The 17,086-nt window shown below is 38.8% G+C and overlaps 1 protein-coding gene across 5 annotated transcripts in view; it reads right to left on the reverse strand.

The window, feature by feature from the left end:
• The window catches only part of tox2 (TOX high mobility group box family member 2), a 122,886-nt gene that overhangs the window by 35,164 nt on the left and 70,636 nt on the right, over window positions 1–17,086 (reverse strand). For all 5 annotated transcript variants that reach the window (XM_081606990.1, XM_081606989.1, XM_008408418.3 and 2 more), the window contains one exon: window positions 13,968–14,027. In XM_081606990.1, the coding sequence (XP_081463116.1) occupies window positions 13,968–14,027 (60 nt within the window). The remainder of the gene's footprint in view (window positions 1–13,967; window positions 14,028–17,086) is intronic.

A 17,086-nucleotide genomic window follows, 5' to 3' on the forward strand; every position in this document is an offset into this window, starting at 1 on the left:
CTATAGGGAACATTGTTTCCAACGCACAGTATGCTGTCTGCACAGCGAGAGAAACACAATCTGCAACGATTTAATTAAGACACAGATCTCTCGACTGTAAGTGTTGCATACCAGCACACCTTTCATTTCGAGAGAAACAGATGAATAGACAGTTGGTCTGGGACTGAGAGAGGAAAAAAAACATTGATTGGGGAGCTTTCCAGCTTGTCTTTTACTTGGCACAGATCTCCAACTCCCTCTGTAACACTGCCTGAGTACTCAAGGCCTTCTGGAGATGATATTGACTGTGGCTAATGGCTCATTATCTCTATATTCTTCTTCTTATTAGATTATTGTTGTGGTGCCTGTAGAAATCAGGATTTAGGACATCATCCAGTTCATATTAAATTGTATAACCATTATAGAAATGTTCCGCTGTCAAATATAATTAATTTGCACGATAAAAAGCTGAATGCCTTTTTATGGAAGTAAGAAACATAATCTTGGTCTGCTGTTGTTGCATTGTGAACTGTAAATATGAGGCAATAAACCAGTCTGATGCAAGACAAAATGATCAGTTATTTAAATCTCTTTTTTTCCACTTTTGGGGGATTTTGATAATAAAAAAATAACTTGCCGAGATAGCACAGTAAAGCAGACTGCAATGAGTGACTTAGGATTTTACCTTTGTCAAAGTAGTTAATGTCCAGAGTCGTTGCTAGCCAATAGGGTGGACTAACCACAAATGCTCAGGGCACCCAGAACTTCTTCAAATTAAGTGGCACATTAGTTTTACATAGATGGAATGTAACACTGCTCAAAGTAAATTATTTTTGAAGCAGAGCAGATGTGATAGGATGAATGAAAGATCATTTCTCATGTTGCTTTTGTACTTCTCATTTTTCAATTTATCAGCAGAGTTCATTTTCTGAGTCCTCCTTCCATACGTTTGCTGTGTTATCTATGTGGCTCATGGCAAACTGTAAATGGGGTTTCATTCATTAATGGCACTCTTCTTTGTACTCTTTCATAAAGGCCAGATTAGTGGAATATAGACAACTAGCTCTCCTGTTAATACGTCATCCCACCTGAACGGGACTCCTCCAGAGATACCGTGGGCTCCTCTAATACTCTTCTCGTTTATGCTGTTGGTTTAGGTGGGCACCAATGTTTTGGTAGGTTTGCAATTGTGGCAGACTCTGAATTATTTTGTGAATGATTGAGAAGTGATGTGTTGAGATGTCCAAAGTTAGCTTTGTTGCTTTATCACCTAACCCTGCCTTAAAATTGTCCACAACATTAGATGTGGCCTATCTGGAGATTTCATGTTCTGTAGACTTCATGATATGGTTTATTCACTAATGTTCCCTAAAACCCTTTTGTGAGGTATACTGCAACTGTATATATAGTGAAAACGGATGACACAAAGGTGAACTCTATTCATTAATGAATGGACTCGGAATTAGCTGCACTGACATTTATTTATTTATTGGGGATATCAGACTGTATAACTATGCCCCTTTTTTTCATATTTAAATTTTTTAAACATCTTTGAAAACAAAGATGTTTTGTATTGCACTAAAATATCAAAACTTGGTACAATGTAGACATGGTATGAATCCTTCTGTAACAATGTATTTTAACTCAAAGTTGGAACACTGAATGTTTTTATATAGTGGAAAATGAGTCAGCAAAACTAGAGTTTAAGAGCTCCATAGTCACACCTGGTTCTTATTTTCTACAGAGAAAAAGAGCTTAGAGTCGTCCCAGGGGTAGAAAAGACAACTAGAAGGAAGATGATGACATATCTGTCTTACAACTAATGTGCACTTATCTGCCTATTGAAGTGCTTTGTCACACTAGTGATTTATGCCTGAAATCCCTCGAACACCACCACTTCCATCACCTTCGACACCCTTCGTTCCAACACTTTTCCATTTCCACTATGCAGCCCTCTGCACTCAGAGAAAAGACCTGTTATCTCTTCTTCCCATGTGATTGTAAAGAAAACTGTTGATTTATGATTGGAATGATTTATAAAAGCTTTCATTTTTATTTGTTTCTTTCATTCTTCCCAAGCAAGACTACAGTTTACATTTGTGAATTATCCTGTTTACAACAGATCTTGTTTGCAAGACAAATAGTTGTTGTCTGACTACAAAGATCTTCAAATTTAAACAGCATGAGCTCTTTGCTTTTTGTTTTTGTTACTCCATTTCTTCATCACCTCTCTCCTTATCTATCCATCTCTTCTGTCCATCATCTCAGCCTTAATTAAAGCCATAGCTCTTCATCTACTACAATACCAAGTTAGAGGGTATCAACACACCATAGAGCCCAACAAAAAGGAGGGGGAGAATGCCGAGGATCCAGTTGCAGCCATCCTACCCCTATTTTCTTTTCCTCTTCTCTCAGCTGGTCTAACACTGGCCACCTTTTTCCCCTTTAAACCCAAATCAGTTTTGGTCCATGCACAGCACCAAGCCTGACCCCGATTACCCGCTGTCACCATACCTTCCTGTCAACAAATCTCACTCTCAAATAGCCAAATTGTATTATTTATCTGTCACTATTTTGCTATTTGAAGAAAAAAAAAAGAGCACTGGTGAAAGGGATGTCCTGTGAAAATGTGCATTGGGAGAGGGAAAGGTGGAACAGAAAGGGGGATAGGTTGATGGCATGCACTCATTCAAGAACATAAAGCCCAGCGGGAGTGAAAATATGGAGGGAATGGAGTGTATAATTTCTGTCAAAAGCTGAAGATGGCCTCATTCACCTCCAGATATTCACTTGATTACAAACTAATCCTCATTGACTAAAACCAGCCTTTATAATTGCATGTACCTCCCTACCCCACCTTTCCTTTCATGTTTCCTTTCCTCGTTCTCCCCTGTGTATCCTATTCCCAGTACTTGTCTCACTTGTCAGTCGAGGTCAAGGGGTCATCTCCATCTGATCGCGTGTCAGAACAGATTACAATCAGAGCTTTTGTGCGATGTCATATTTCATTATGCATTTGACTCATCTCCCAGGTCCAAGGGTCAGTGTGATTTGATTGGACGACAGAAATGATATAATTTGTGTTTAACCCTAGGCTGTACGAGGTTCTGAGTGGTGTACTAATGCATTTTGCAAAGACGGGGCAGGCCCTCTCCACGAGCGACTAATTTGAAGTGGCACACCGCAGAGTTGAAGGAGAGCCAGAGCTGTTGCACAACATGCTGAGGTTATAAGGGAGGCTTTATCAAATAATAAACACAACCTCCCTCTTACTCCCTGCTTCACGCATGCTTTCTCTCTAAATCTGCAAGTTGATGCAAGTGACTAAATATTAGCTGCCTTCACTGACAAATCTCTTCCTTTTATTACTATTTTTTTTCGTTTTTCTCCACTAGGATATATTGAAAATATGTCATAGGCTCTCGTTACTCTTTTTGTCTTTTCGTTTGCCTCTCCCTCATCCCCTCTCGCCAGTCGCACTTAATTCTGTCAGCTGCAACAACTGCACTGCCATCACGTTTTCAGAGCAAGATTAGGCTCTCCACCAAACTGATGTAAAAGTTTGTATGTACATTTAATCAGACGGCGTGTCAACAGACAAGATTTCAGATTGTCGTGATTGCGAGGACATGCAGATGCAGCGATATCAGTGAATCATGATCTCCTCCAATGTGGTTGGGGGAGAAAGGTAAAAACACGGGTGCTCAAGTTTCCCAATAGTGATCCAGAGTCAGAGTGATGCCAATGCTGATACTGCTGAGGATGGTGGAGGGGGAGGAAGGGGTGAGCAGAGACGGAGAGGAGAAGAGGGAGCAGAAAATAAGGGGGGAGGGGAAATGTTGGAGATATATCCAACATTTCAAATGAGGACCATAATCAAACTTATTGCCTGACAGGGTGAATCTAGAATTACAGTGTTGCTTTGGCAGAAATAGAGTATTATTTCTCCTCCGTCTCTTCTTGTTGGGAACAGCCAAGCCTTGTTAACAGGGAAAAGCCTTTTAAACCTTGCTCATTGCCTGTTCTGCAATGCTAAATAGCAGCTACTGATATTGCTGATTTATGAGTTGACAGAAGTACAACAAGGCCAACAAACAGCAGCTGGTAAGCTCAACTGCACAGTTGTCGTCTGTCTGTGTCCCCAGTTAGAAATTACCATTAGTGTGTGGACAATTGTGCCACTGTGTGTGAATGACAAAAGTAATTATTGTTATAAGAAGAAGTAAATGGACAAAAACAGCAGAATAAAGGGTGGTGGATGAGTACCGACTGACTGTCACAATGTTCAAAATGACAAAGGGAGTGCTGATGGCGCAGTCATCCAAACAAACATGCATTATTCTGGTAATTGTTAGGATCCTGTCACCCTCAAATAACGCTGCTGATAACTCTAGCCCAGGAGAAAAAGGGTGTAAATGAGCATGTGGATGGAGAAAGTGGATCCAGTCTGTGCATTTATAGTGAATGTGTCTTTGTGCAATTACTTCTCAATGTTTTCGCTCTCATACCTACTTTTCTCAAATAAAATCCAGTTTTAAGACAGTGCATCCCATCTGTGCATCTGCGTGTACGTCTGTGTGTGTGTTTGCATGCGTGTGCGTGCGTGTGTGTGTGGCTGTGATGTCAGTTCTTCTTGTGTGCCTGCTTCAGAGTCAATGAGGCTGTGTATCAGTGGCTGGCACAGCTGGTGGGAGCAGGAGACTAACATCTGGACCCTCGCACTCCTGGTGCCATTGTTAATAAGAGGCTGGTTGTGAGTGGAGGGGAACGGAGGAGACAGCTCTCGAGTGTCAATGAACATCCCTGTCTCTTACTGGTTCTGTGCTGCAACTTGCACTTCATGTGTCACAAAAAAAAAGGTTCCACACTGAGCCCGGAACAGAGATGTGGAACATTTAAAATAAATATCTGGATAAAGATGTTTTTTTGGTTTGTTTCTTTTTTTTTTCTGTAAACCACGCAGTGACATTCATTAGGTCATTTAGGAATTCATGTCAACAAACTTATTTAAAGATCTCTAACATTTTTCCAATACAATTTTTGTTTTGCTTTTGGTTTTAGTAGCTTGCAAAATCACCTGATGCTATCTGAATAGGTGAAAATAAGTTTATATACTTGCTCAAGTAACTGTAATTGAAAGGTTTTGGTAATCATGGGAATAATCTGTGTAACGGATTTGGGTGTGTCTGATAGCAGAAATGTGTTATGATAACCTCAGGCCATTCGAGTTGTAATCTTCTAATCTGTGTGAGATGGCATGTTTTTATTCTTCTAACAGTGTGCACAAAAATACTACAAAATCAAATCCTTTTTTTAATTTTGCTCTGCATATTTTTACCAGATAGAACTAACAAATTTCTTCGTCACTGGATGATTTATTGCATTTTTTGAGCATTTTAATATTAATGCATGAGGAAACCAGTTGTAAGCAAGTTCTAGATTAAATCTATCTTTAAAATAGATAGAAGCAAGAAGTTTTAATAGCTTCAATATTCATGTAACAGTCGTCATATGTTCCTTTGGTGCCAAGTTTTATGGCGGGTAGCAGTGGAATATATTCTTTTTAACCTACATACAGATATATGGTCACTTGAGAAAGTATTCACACCTCTTGGCAGTGAAGCCCCTAGAAAGTCTGGTGCAACCAATTATCTTCAGAAGTCGCATGTTTAGTGAAATTAAGTCCACTTGTGTGTAATCTAAGTATCACATGATCTGTCAGTATTTATACAACTGTTTCAAAAGGCCCCAGAGGCTCCAACACAGCCACTAACCAAACAATACCATGACAACCAAGGAAACCTCCAAACAAGTCAGAGACATAGTTGTTAAAAAGTACAAATCAGGGTTGATTTATAAAAAAAATATATCAATCTCAGAAGATCACCATTAAATCCAATATCATCAAATGGAGAAAAAAAAACAAAAAAAAAACGTATCAAAACAAACCTGCCAAGAGAAGACATCCAGTAAAACAGGGTACGGGGTAATGAGGGCTGTAGTACAGAGGAAAAAGTTAATCCTGAAGAAGCTGCAGAGTTCTGAACTATCTCTCCCTACGACCACAATAAGACATACACTTCACAGAGCTAGGCTTGGAGTGGCCAGGAGAAAGCTTTTACTTACGGACAAAAACAGAAAGACTCCTTTTGAGTTTACCAAAAGGCATGTGGAAGACTCCAGAAATGTATCAAGGAGGGAGCTTTGGTCAGATGAGACCAAAATGTAACTATTCGGCAACCAAGAAAACCACTATCTGAAATCAATAAATCTCATCACCCCAAGAACACCATCCCCACAATGAAGCATGGTGGTGGCAGCATCATACTTTGGGGATGTTTTCAGCAACAGAGACTGGGAAACTAGTTTGAGTCAAGGCAGCGATGGAATATACAGAAATGTTATTGACCAAAACTTGCTACAGTCAGTAAGCAATTTGAGACTACGACAAAGGTTTACTTTCCAACAGGACAATGACCCAAAGCATACTGCTGAAGCTACACTCAAATGGCTTAAGGGAAAATGTGTAAATATATTGGAATGGCCCAGTCAAAGCCTAGACCTAGAATCTGTGGTTAGACTTGAAGATTGGTGTTCAGCAACTGAAACCATTTAACTTGAAGGAGATTGAACAATTTTGCCTTGAGAAATGGACAAAATCTGTGTTAAGATCATAGAGACTCATCCAAAGTGGCTTCCAGCTGTAATTGCTGCAAAAGGTGGTTCTACACTGCACTGAATTAGAGGGGTGATAGTTATGCACACCAAAGTCTTCTGTTATTTCGTCCTATGTGTTTGCTTCGCAATAGAAAGACAATGAAATGTTAAAAGTTGTAGGCATGTTCTGTAAGTGAACACTAAAATAATCCATTTTATGTACATCAAACAAGTGATTTCTCACTATAGGGCATATGGGCTGTATAAAATTATTCTCTTTTTGCAATTGAAAATAACTGAAGATTTGCCTTACTTCCCCTGTTGCATTCAAGCTAGAAGCAAGTCTAAGACAGCTATTGTTTAACTCTGATATTTCAGCATTTAATTTTTCTATCATTTCATAGTAAAACCCTCAAAAGCATTCACACCAATTAAACTTTGATATAAATAATTAAACTCAAAATCTGCACACCATTGCTGTCATCATTAATGTGTTAGCACTCTCATTCAAAGAAAACCCCCATGCCAATGTTGGCTGCCTTGAAAACATGCGAGCATGTGGTACTTTTACAAAGGTGTAGAATTAAATAGATGTCCAACTCCTATGAGGCACATCACACCTCACTTTCTAAATGGTGGGCTGCTTTAATACCAAGTTCTAAATATTTTTTTAATGTAAAACAGTACAATTCACTGGCTCCAAGCCCCAACACCTCTGCTTCATGCTGTTCAACTATTTTATTAGGGGAATTTATATAACCTCATTTGAATTTGATCAAAACTGAGGAAATAAATCAGCATGAATTGTTAGGTCTGTGTAGTTTCCACACCTTAAAAATACTGCATTAAAATTAAATAGACATTTTGTGGCCGAGTGTAATGCTCTAATGCCCCCTAGGTTGTTTTTTTCCATAGCAATTAAGTAAAAACTATTCAAGACAAACTAGGAAGGTTTGCTTTTCAAATTGAAACCATCTGATGCAGTGAATTGGCTCAATAAAAGGTATGCAGTATATTTTATCTGTTTTATGAAACTCTGGCATTCAGTCTGGAAAAAAGTGAAATGTTGGTCTCTCGTCATTTTAAGCAAAGGGTCAAAAAGCTTCCACAAACACATTAAGGGGCCATTAGTTTTATCTGTTCACCTCAGGCAACAAGGGGGAGAGACGGCATGGCAAAGCTGACCTTACACAAATATACATGCCTACATTTATTTACACACTACTCTATTGGGGGAGTGCTCCAATAAGGGCATTTTTAAACAGGATAGAAGCATTTTAGGTGAAGAGTTTCCAAATGACTGTTAAAATGCAACGGTGGAAAGAGCTTTCCATCTTTCTGCTGCTGCGACAAATATGCCGGCACATCTTTTTGCTTTGTCTCTGCTCAATGCTTCGTCAGCGAACAGGCTATAGAAATATTCTGGCAGGCTGCTCTTTGTTTTCATTTTCACAAAAGATGTAGTGCGGGAGTGAAAGAAGGCGGAAAGAGGGGAGGGGGGAGCGAGGTAAAGGAGGAGGAAGGTAAAGGGATGTTGATGGAGGTTGGAGGAACATGTAGGAAAATAAATGGAAGGATTAAAGTGAGGGGGGAAGATTGGGAACAGAGGTTAAAGGGAGGTGTGGAAGAAAGGATGGAGGATGACTGAAAGTTTGGAGTGACGAAAATGAAGAGAGGGCAAGTGGAAGAGAATAAGGGTGGAGTTTACCATTCCAGTACCTACTATAATGTAAAACACCACAAGGAAGTTGTAAATCAGACTAATGTGACCAAGCTGTAATTCAGACCAGCAGGGCCATGGCGTGAGCGCAGGGACCCTTGAATGGCAGGAGTTTACAAAATGCCAGCGCTCTGCTTTAATCAGCATAACAGTCAAAAGATACCGTCTCCTCCAATCAGCTGGCTTCCTGTCAGTCACACCCGACTAAACCTGACCAATCAGGCTTCATCGACTCCCAGACCTGCTAGCTGAACTTTGGGCCCTGGCCAAACGAGAGAATTACTCATCCAAACAGGAAAGGTGGAATGGCTCTTTAATTCAGAGCGTAGAGGGAGGAGGTGATAGATTTGTCAAAAGGTTAAACATAAAAGACTCTGAGTTCATGTTCTACAATAGCTCATCAAAAACATATGAGGGATGAGAGATGCCAGGGAGTGCAGGACTTAATTAAATTAATAAAAACAGAATTTCAAGAAGGTGGACACATGAACAATGTGATATATCCGTTCAAATCTGCTAGCAAGAGGTTTCACACTACTAAATCTGTCAGTAATGGCAAGATGAACAGAAATAACCAGCATCTATAGCTCAGTCTTTCAGCTTGAGTCAGAAATCTAATTATAATAAGGTGTTTGCTTCACTTTAAAAAACAAAACTTTCCACCAATTGTTCTACTTCTCTCACTAGCTGTAAAAAAACAATTCTCAGATAGAATTACAACCCACAAGTGCCATAATCTTTTCCTCAAACGACTTCCAAAAAATGTCCAGATGAAGCACAAATATTGTTTTTAAAACTGGTGGACGAGCTACAGAAAATGCCTCATCATACAGACCTTTTATCATTTTATGCAAAGGGATAGAAGAGTAATGCATTATCTCAGAAGTGAGAGGAAAAATGTAAATGTACTCCACTTTGTCACTTCTCATCGAGCGGGCTGCTTTAACTGAGCAATCCATAATATTTCAGCTTTGATGATCATAAAATGGCCACGGCCCAATGATCCCGCGGAGCTGGATTCGACTCTGGAAGTGTTGTAGTATGGCTGTAGTTTGGCTGGGCTGCACGCACTCACACACCCACCACAAACACACTGTGCATGTTAAAACCACATGCAGCGTCTTGGCAGCAAAGACACTAAGCAGCAGCCAATCAATAAAACCTTGTTACGCTAATTGCGAGATCATAATCTCCGTTTCTACTTCTGCTGAATATCCAAACAGTCACTCCATTAGTCGAATTATTCCCCTGTGCAGTTTCTCCGTCTCTACCATCTCCCTCACCCCATCTTCCTGGTTTCCACCATTCGTTTCTCCCTCTTTTTTTTCTGTGGCATATTTCTCTCAAACAGCAGTTCTGCTAAATTAATTCATAAGTCAGGGAGAACGACATCAAAAGAGAGCATTGTCAAGGTAAAGTGCTGATGAAGTTTCTTTTGCTGCACTGTGGAGGTATGAGAAGGCATCTCCACATTGCACATCTTTGATCGTACTGATGTGCTATTTTGCTTAAAACCAGCAGCAGGAATTTATATTGCTGTCAAAAAGTGTTTGCTCCCTTACAAATGTCTTTGCTTTGTCGTCACCCTTAAATGTTTCAATCATCAAACAAGTCTTATTATCAGACAAAGATAACCTGAACAATTTTTTTTTTCTTTTTTTTGCCATTTAAAGAGGAACTTGTGTGCTTGTGTGCATTAAATGTTTGTCTTGCTGCACAATCCATGTGTGCTTGAACTTAGGGTCACAAACTAAAACCTAAGCATTCTCTGCTGAATTTTCTGTTAGAGTGAAATTCATGGTTCCAACAGTTATGAAAATGCAAAGCAGCCCCACATCATCACACCAATGCCATCACCACGTTTGACTGTAGGCGTAATTTCTGTGTCCCAAAATGTTACTTCTATAACTTTTAAAAAGTCTCACAATGAATCCACAGATTTATTTTGCTCCGTTTCTTACCGTTAAATCATGAACACTAACCTTAATTGAGGCAAGTGAGACATGAAACTTGGATTTTGCTCTAGGTTCTTTTGTGAATTACTGGATGAGGTGTCAATGCCATTCATAGACAGGTTTACCACTGTTCCAAATTTCTCCATTTGTGGTTGATGCATTTCAAGATGGTTCTCTTGAGCCTGGAAGTATTAGAAATGGCTTTGTAATATTTTCCAGACAGATGGATGTTAAAGAATTTGCTCGTCATGCATTGTGGAATTTAAGCGTCTTCTTCATTCTACGGGTCTGGCAGTAAAGTGTGCACAGGAAAAATTTAATCAGCTTTATTAACCCAGGTTGTCTGTGTCTAGTACCAAAAATTGCTTGACAATCTGATCAAAAGAGCGAAAATATAAAAAATCTGTAAGGTGTTTATCTATTTTCTGTTTATTTAATTTAATCAAATCAGCAGTAGACCTTCTAATCGCTGGTTACTAGCTTTGCAATGCCGCTTCGGCTGGTTAGTCAGTGACCACAGGGGCAGACAAAGAGCTTGTTGATGCCAAGAACAGGGTTTGCGGTCTTGTCATTGAATCAGTAACACTTTGTCACTCTAATAAAGCAGGGGCGGTGGGGGGTTTAGAAAATGAAACAATACAGAGTCAGAAAACGATGCTCATGGGAACATCGATATGACAATAGCACTGACCCCATTTTCCTGTTACTCATCAGCAGATCATACCCACCTAAGCGTTATTTCATGTGGTTTCTTCAGCAAATTCACCCAACAGCACCAAGCTTATGACCTATATTAAGTCATTGTATGTATATAAAGAGCTGTATAACAGGTGAGTGACATTAAAGAGGACACGTACATGTAGCAACCGAAGCTAGATACAGACAAGCACTTTCATAAAGTTTCAGAGCAGAACCACTGACCCAAATACATTTAAATGCAATGGGCGATATGAGAAAGAAATGGAGATATAGAGAGGGAAGAAGCCAAAGAGGGGGAGTCAGAAATGATGGTGGGAAAAAAAGATACAAAAAAGTAAAGAGAGATAATAAAGCAGTGAGCAGAGAAAAATCAGCTTTAGGCAATATGATTTGTTTTCATTCAAGAATGAATATATTGAGAATAATGTGGCAACAGTGTGGATTTGTAAAAAAAAAAAAAAAACACTTTGAAATAAAAATCAGCCCTGCAGCATTTGTGTCTCTTTGTCTCAAACACCAAAAGTACATTTTATCTCAAAACTAGCTAAAAATATGAGCATATACTTCTTAATACGTTTTTGATTTGGCAAACCCCCGGGCATTTAAAAATGATAACCTGACCTAATATACTTTTCAATCAACTTGAAAGGTTTGTATGAAGAGAAACAGACACCAATCACATCAGTCATATGGCTGCCCTGTCCTTCATTAAAATAAGGTATGAAAGCATTTTAATTTGCATTGTGGTGGATGAAGACACTGAAGAAATTTTTTCTCTAATTGAGACTTAATCATCAGGCATTCTGTTCAACATAAAAGTACATTATTTTGTACTATTATTGAACAATTGAGGTGACCACATTTTTTATTTATTTATTTATTTATTTTTATATAATTATCTCCAAAATTCTTTGCTGTGGGGTGAAGCAAACACAGAGCGGATTATCCAGTGACATAAGCAAGCTTTGGAAATGATTTAGGTCTCTGTAATAATTCCCTGGCCACCATGCAAGGTTTAGATTATTATTTCACTTTCTAATTCAGAATATATTAAAGATATTGTGGTGACTCCCAACTTGTGAAGGTAGATGAGTGCAAATGAAGGATGGGCTCCTCCAAAATAAATTTTGCTTTTGGCTTTGCACCATTAATTTTTGCTTTCATGACGATTTCCAGAATATTCATCTGTGTTTTTACTCCTTCCTGCATTATTTGACAATTCAAAGTAAAGTTTTTTGACACAAGTGTCATGAAAATATGTTGCAAAGCATAACATTGCAGACATGCTGAGGCACAATCTGGTTTAAAGACAAAAACAAGCTGAACACTATTTTATTCTGTTACAACACAGCAAACTAAATATTTACAGAAAAAAAATCTATCCATATATATATATATTTTTATTTTTTTTTTCCAAAATTTACAGAATAACAGCATTGAGTAGTATTTTGATGTATTATTTCTCCGTCACTTTCAGTATGCAAATAAACATTCCTAGGGTTTTTATTATTTTGTTTGAAAAGTTTAAACTACTTTGGTATCATTATAGCAAAGAAGGAGGAGCTCAGTGATTATTTTTGTACTTTCCTGGGTTTTGTTGTGAGAGATTGCGCATCCACCCTTAAGGGCTCCCTGATTTGAGCTGTCAGATGGAAGCAGAGGCTAAACTTGGTGAAGCAGAGAAAAGAGCAAGGAACATGTCAAATATGAGAAGATCTTGAGTAAACAAAGTATAACACGGACCAAAACAAAATCGTCTCTCATCCCATCACAGCCTTTCCTGTTGTTTCACTCTCTGTCTTTTTCTTTCTTGCCACTTTAAACATTAAATGTCAGTTTTCCCAAATGTTCTATTCAGCCATTCCACACCGATACATACCTATTAATAAAAAGCTACTTTTAATCAGGTAATCAGGATTCTAATGAGTTCAATTAAAATGTGTGGTAAGAGGTAACTTTTTCATGTTTTCGTAGAAAAGTCAGTCAACTACTTGGAAAGGGCCAAAAATAAATGAAAATCATTTGTAGCGGACACATGTTCTTAAAGTCATGAAAGTAAATTTAGTCAGGAAACCAGACAGAGTAAGCATTGTTGTCTGTCACTCTGGGCCGCGAGCCAAACAAAAGCATTCAGACACTCAAAAAAAATTGAAGAAGCACAACAGAAACACAACCACTGTGGTCTACAGGTTGGCTTCTAATAATTGCAATTGACAGGGACAAATTCCCTGCTTCCCTGTGTTTGTCAGATGGGCTTACTCCCAAACTCCACAAATCCTCCTGTCCAAACACAACCATATGGTCTCCCAGCTGTTCATGACCAGCTGTGCTACAGTATTTCTGGAAATGTTGCCACGTACTGTTGCACTCCCTCTCCATTCCAACTCACTAAATCTTCTGCAATGAGGCCAGAACAATTTCCATGCTGGCTTGTGAGTCAAAGTAAAAAATAGTGTGAGGATAATTGAAAGACAGTAAAAAAAAAGAAGAGAATTTACATTTTTATTATATTTTTTCTTAGTAAGAACTCTGTGAAAGTTCCTTTTGTTTGAAAAGCAGTGATGAGTCTGAAGCAATAAAATATGTGTATTTGTCTAAATGTTTACATTCTTCAAAAGCTTATGTATTGATGTGTTCCAACCAAAATTTTGACTACTCCTTGCTTCATTTGACCTATAACATGAGATAAGTTAAAATTCTTAGGAGCATTAGTTACATGTTTAAAGTATGAGAGCCAGACAGTAAATGTTATTCCCCACCTACTTACTAATTGGTGAAGATGGAGCATATTTTACTTGACACCATGTTGTGTTTTTTACAACATGTTCTTAAAGGTACGTAAATATTATCTAAAAACTCCATCTTCAATTTTTTTTTTTTCCACAAGATGATCCAAAATAGGAACTTTGTTCAAATTGATTATCAGGTTAAGTATAAGTAAAGCAATATAAACTCACGTGGTTTGGAGGGAGGAACTCGTGGTTGTTTTCATTCATGTACATGTTTTCACCATCAAACTGAAAGAGAAAGGAAAAAAAAAAAATTGTTCAAGAACATAAATTTCAGTCAGTCACTGTAAATACTAAACATCGTAACACCACAGCCAAACGTCTGCAAGTCCTCAGCTTATAGACCCCAATGCTCTGGTGGATGTCAGTAATTACAGTTCATTAGAGCCATGTGTAATTAGGCCCTGCCAACGCTTGTGTAACTCACACTCTTCGTCTCTGCTTGCCCACAGCTTCAGTGTGTGCGTGTTTGCATAAAAACTCGCACACCTAACTGCTGTGATTCCCAGGGTGTCACAAGGCAACAAAGGGCCAGTGGAGTGATAATCACAACAGTGAAAGCTCAATGCTCACTGCTGCAGCATGCCGAGTCAGTGAGTCAGAAACGCGGCCAGTCACTTATTCTTGCAAGGAAGATCCATATTAAATCATGAAAATTTACAGTGTCTCTTTTGCTGCCATATTAGCAGTTAGATATAAGGATCCTTGCATGCTTATTAACAATTAAACTAGTAAGAAAAGTAAAGATTGTATTTTTTACATCCAGCATTATATTTGAGTCATCATTGGTACCATATGAGCTTCCGGAAATGCACTACCTCAGTGGCAGACTCTGCAGACTCAGAGTGACTTATGAGCAACACTTTTGTAAAGTATGTAAATAGCATTTGACAAGAAGGTCAGTCAGGTTGGTGACCCATATACTGACGGTCTGTGATACCAGGCAGTCTGCTAGAACTTCTGTAACATTATTTTCCTTATAGTCAAATGTTTAAAGCAGTGGTTCTTAACCTGGGTTCGATCGAACCCCAGGGGTTCGATGAGTCTGTCTCAGGGGTTCGGCGGAGCCTCTGCCGCGGAGGTAAATATACACTCGTGTAAAGTCGTGATGACGCGCCCCCCTTTGCCATTACTTGCTGCAGAGGATCACGTTACATTGCTTAGCTAATCAGAGCTGCGGAGGAGCACTGATTGAAGGAGCTCCACTCTCAGCATGAATTTGAACTTTTGTCTTTAATTACTTCAGCAAAGCTCAGTTTTGACCAAATTCTATAGTCTAAATCTGCTCCTTAGTCGCATCTCTTCGGGGTTGCTACTGCCTCTAGTGGTGTGGGGGTGGTTACACAGCAAATATAATTACATTACTAAATCAGAATACCGCAAAGTATTTGGTGTGTCGGGGGGGTTGCAGTTGGAATAAGAAGGGTTCGGTGAATGCGCATACGCAACTGGGGGGTTCGGTACCTCAAAAAAGGTTAAGAACCACTGGTTTAAAGTAATCTCTGAACAGTAGGAGGGTGGGTTATTTTTTCCTAAAATTCTACTGCAAACGTATTAAATTTAAACCAAACGTGAGTAAAATATTCCAATGCATATTAGTTGTACAACACACAAATCCGGTCTCAGTAGAAGGCTGGCAAATGGTAAATTATTGATACAAAGGCATCACAAATCAAGTAGGAAAAGCAGCAAATGTTTGTGAAGGGTATGCTCCAGGCAGATAAACAAAACGTTTGGCCAATTTTCAAAATACCAGTACACCATTCCTTATGTAAAACATGGTGGTGACGTCATCGTGCTGTGGGGATGATTCCCTTCAAAGGGACAGGAAATGGAAAGGCAGATAGAGATAAATACAGGACAATCCAGTTAAAGTGAGGAAATAAAAACTTAGAGGCTGCACATGATTTGAGAATGGTTTGGAGGTTCACTGTTCAGCAACATAGTAATCCAAAACATCATCCAGAACTATGAGGGAGTGGTTTAGATAAAACATATTTATGTGTTAGAATCAGCAGCAAGATATCTACAGCTGTCTCCCTAAAGTACTGCAGTAAGAAGTGGTTATGTAAAGTATTGACTCAGGAGGATGCTAAATGCAAATACCCACCACAACTTTCATCAATTTATATAAAAAAAAGTGAAACCCACATATTGTTTTATCCCACACTATAATTATGAACTACTTTATATTGGCCTTATGCATAAAATTTCTTAAAATAATTTGACAATGTATGAATAACCCCAACAATTAATGTTTTTAAGCATGGAAACTATTAAATTATTTAGCTTGTGACCATAATTATAATGCATGAAATTAATCAATTTACCCAATCGATGACACAGATGATAGCTAGGCACAAACTGTTGCTTCTGCCAGCCATTCCAAACAGCTACCCAGCTGATGAGACACCATGCAGACTCAAAGAGGTGAGAAATGTCAGAGAAAAAAAAAAAGACAGCGTAGTTGTCTACTTCAAATCCTAGCAATTCCAAACTCAGGAATCCTATAGTAGATGACAATCTGAGAAAGGCAAGAATGTATTCTTAATGGTGAACTATTGTTTAAGTGGGAGGTGAAGTAGGTAAAGACAGTGCAGGTATAAGGGGGGAGAGAACAAATAATGGAGTTAGCAGAGATCATGAATAAGAGAAACCAAGGAGGGGAGGAAAACGGCTGTAACAGCAGCAGTGACGATAGAGCCTGTGGTTGTTCGAGCTGTAGAGTGATTAACACTGGGGTCAGAGCCAGAGACCGCAGCTTGAAAGAAACAGCCATTTAAACGCACACACGCGCGCGCACACACACACGTTCGGAGACCTTTCCTGCCTCTCTGGCTGATACTGTTTGGTTGTAGCCCTTTATGAGAAAACAAAACACACCTCAAGACAGCTTGTAGAGGCTGAGATGAATGGTGCTACTGCAGGGTAAAATAACTGGATAGATATGTGCCTTCAGGAAGACATTTGTCAAGCTTTGTGCATGGACAGAAAACACAGGAAGAAAATCGTTTTTGTACAATTACCTTCATGTAATAAATGAACATGCAAAGATTTTCATGGGTAAAAATATGATTTTTTTTTTTTCTGCATTGTCTTCAGTTCTTAATTCATCTTGCATTTTTATGTCTACTTTGAAAATGGCACAACCCCAACAGCTCCAGTAAAAATGACAATTACTTTTAAAATGATGCATTTCAAAGCACAACACTGTCATTCAACCCCTGATGGAGCCGTTACTTTGAGTGCAGTGATTTCTGTTTAACAGCACCTATTAGTTACTAGAA

The sequence above is a fragment of the Poecilia reticulata genome, chromosome 5, assembly GCF_904066995.2.
Source record: "Poecilia reticulata chromosome 5, P_reticulata-male-v2, whole genome shotgun sequence".
NCBI classification, from domain to species: domain Eukaryota; kingdom Metazoa; phylum Chordata; class Actinopteri; order Cyprinodontiformes; family Poeciliidae; genus Poecilia; species Poecilia reticulata.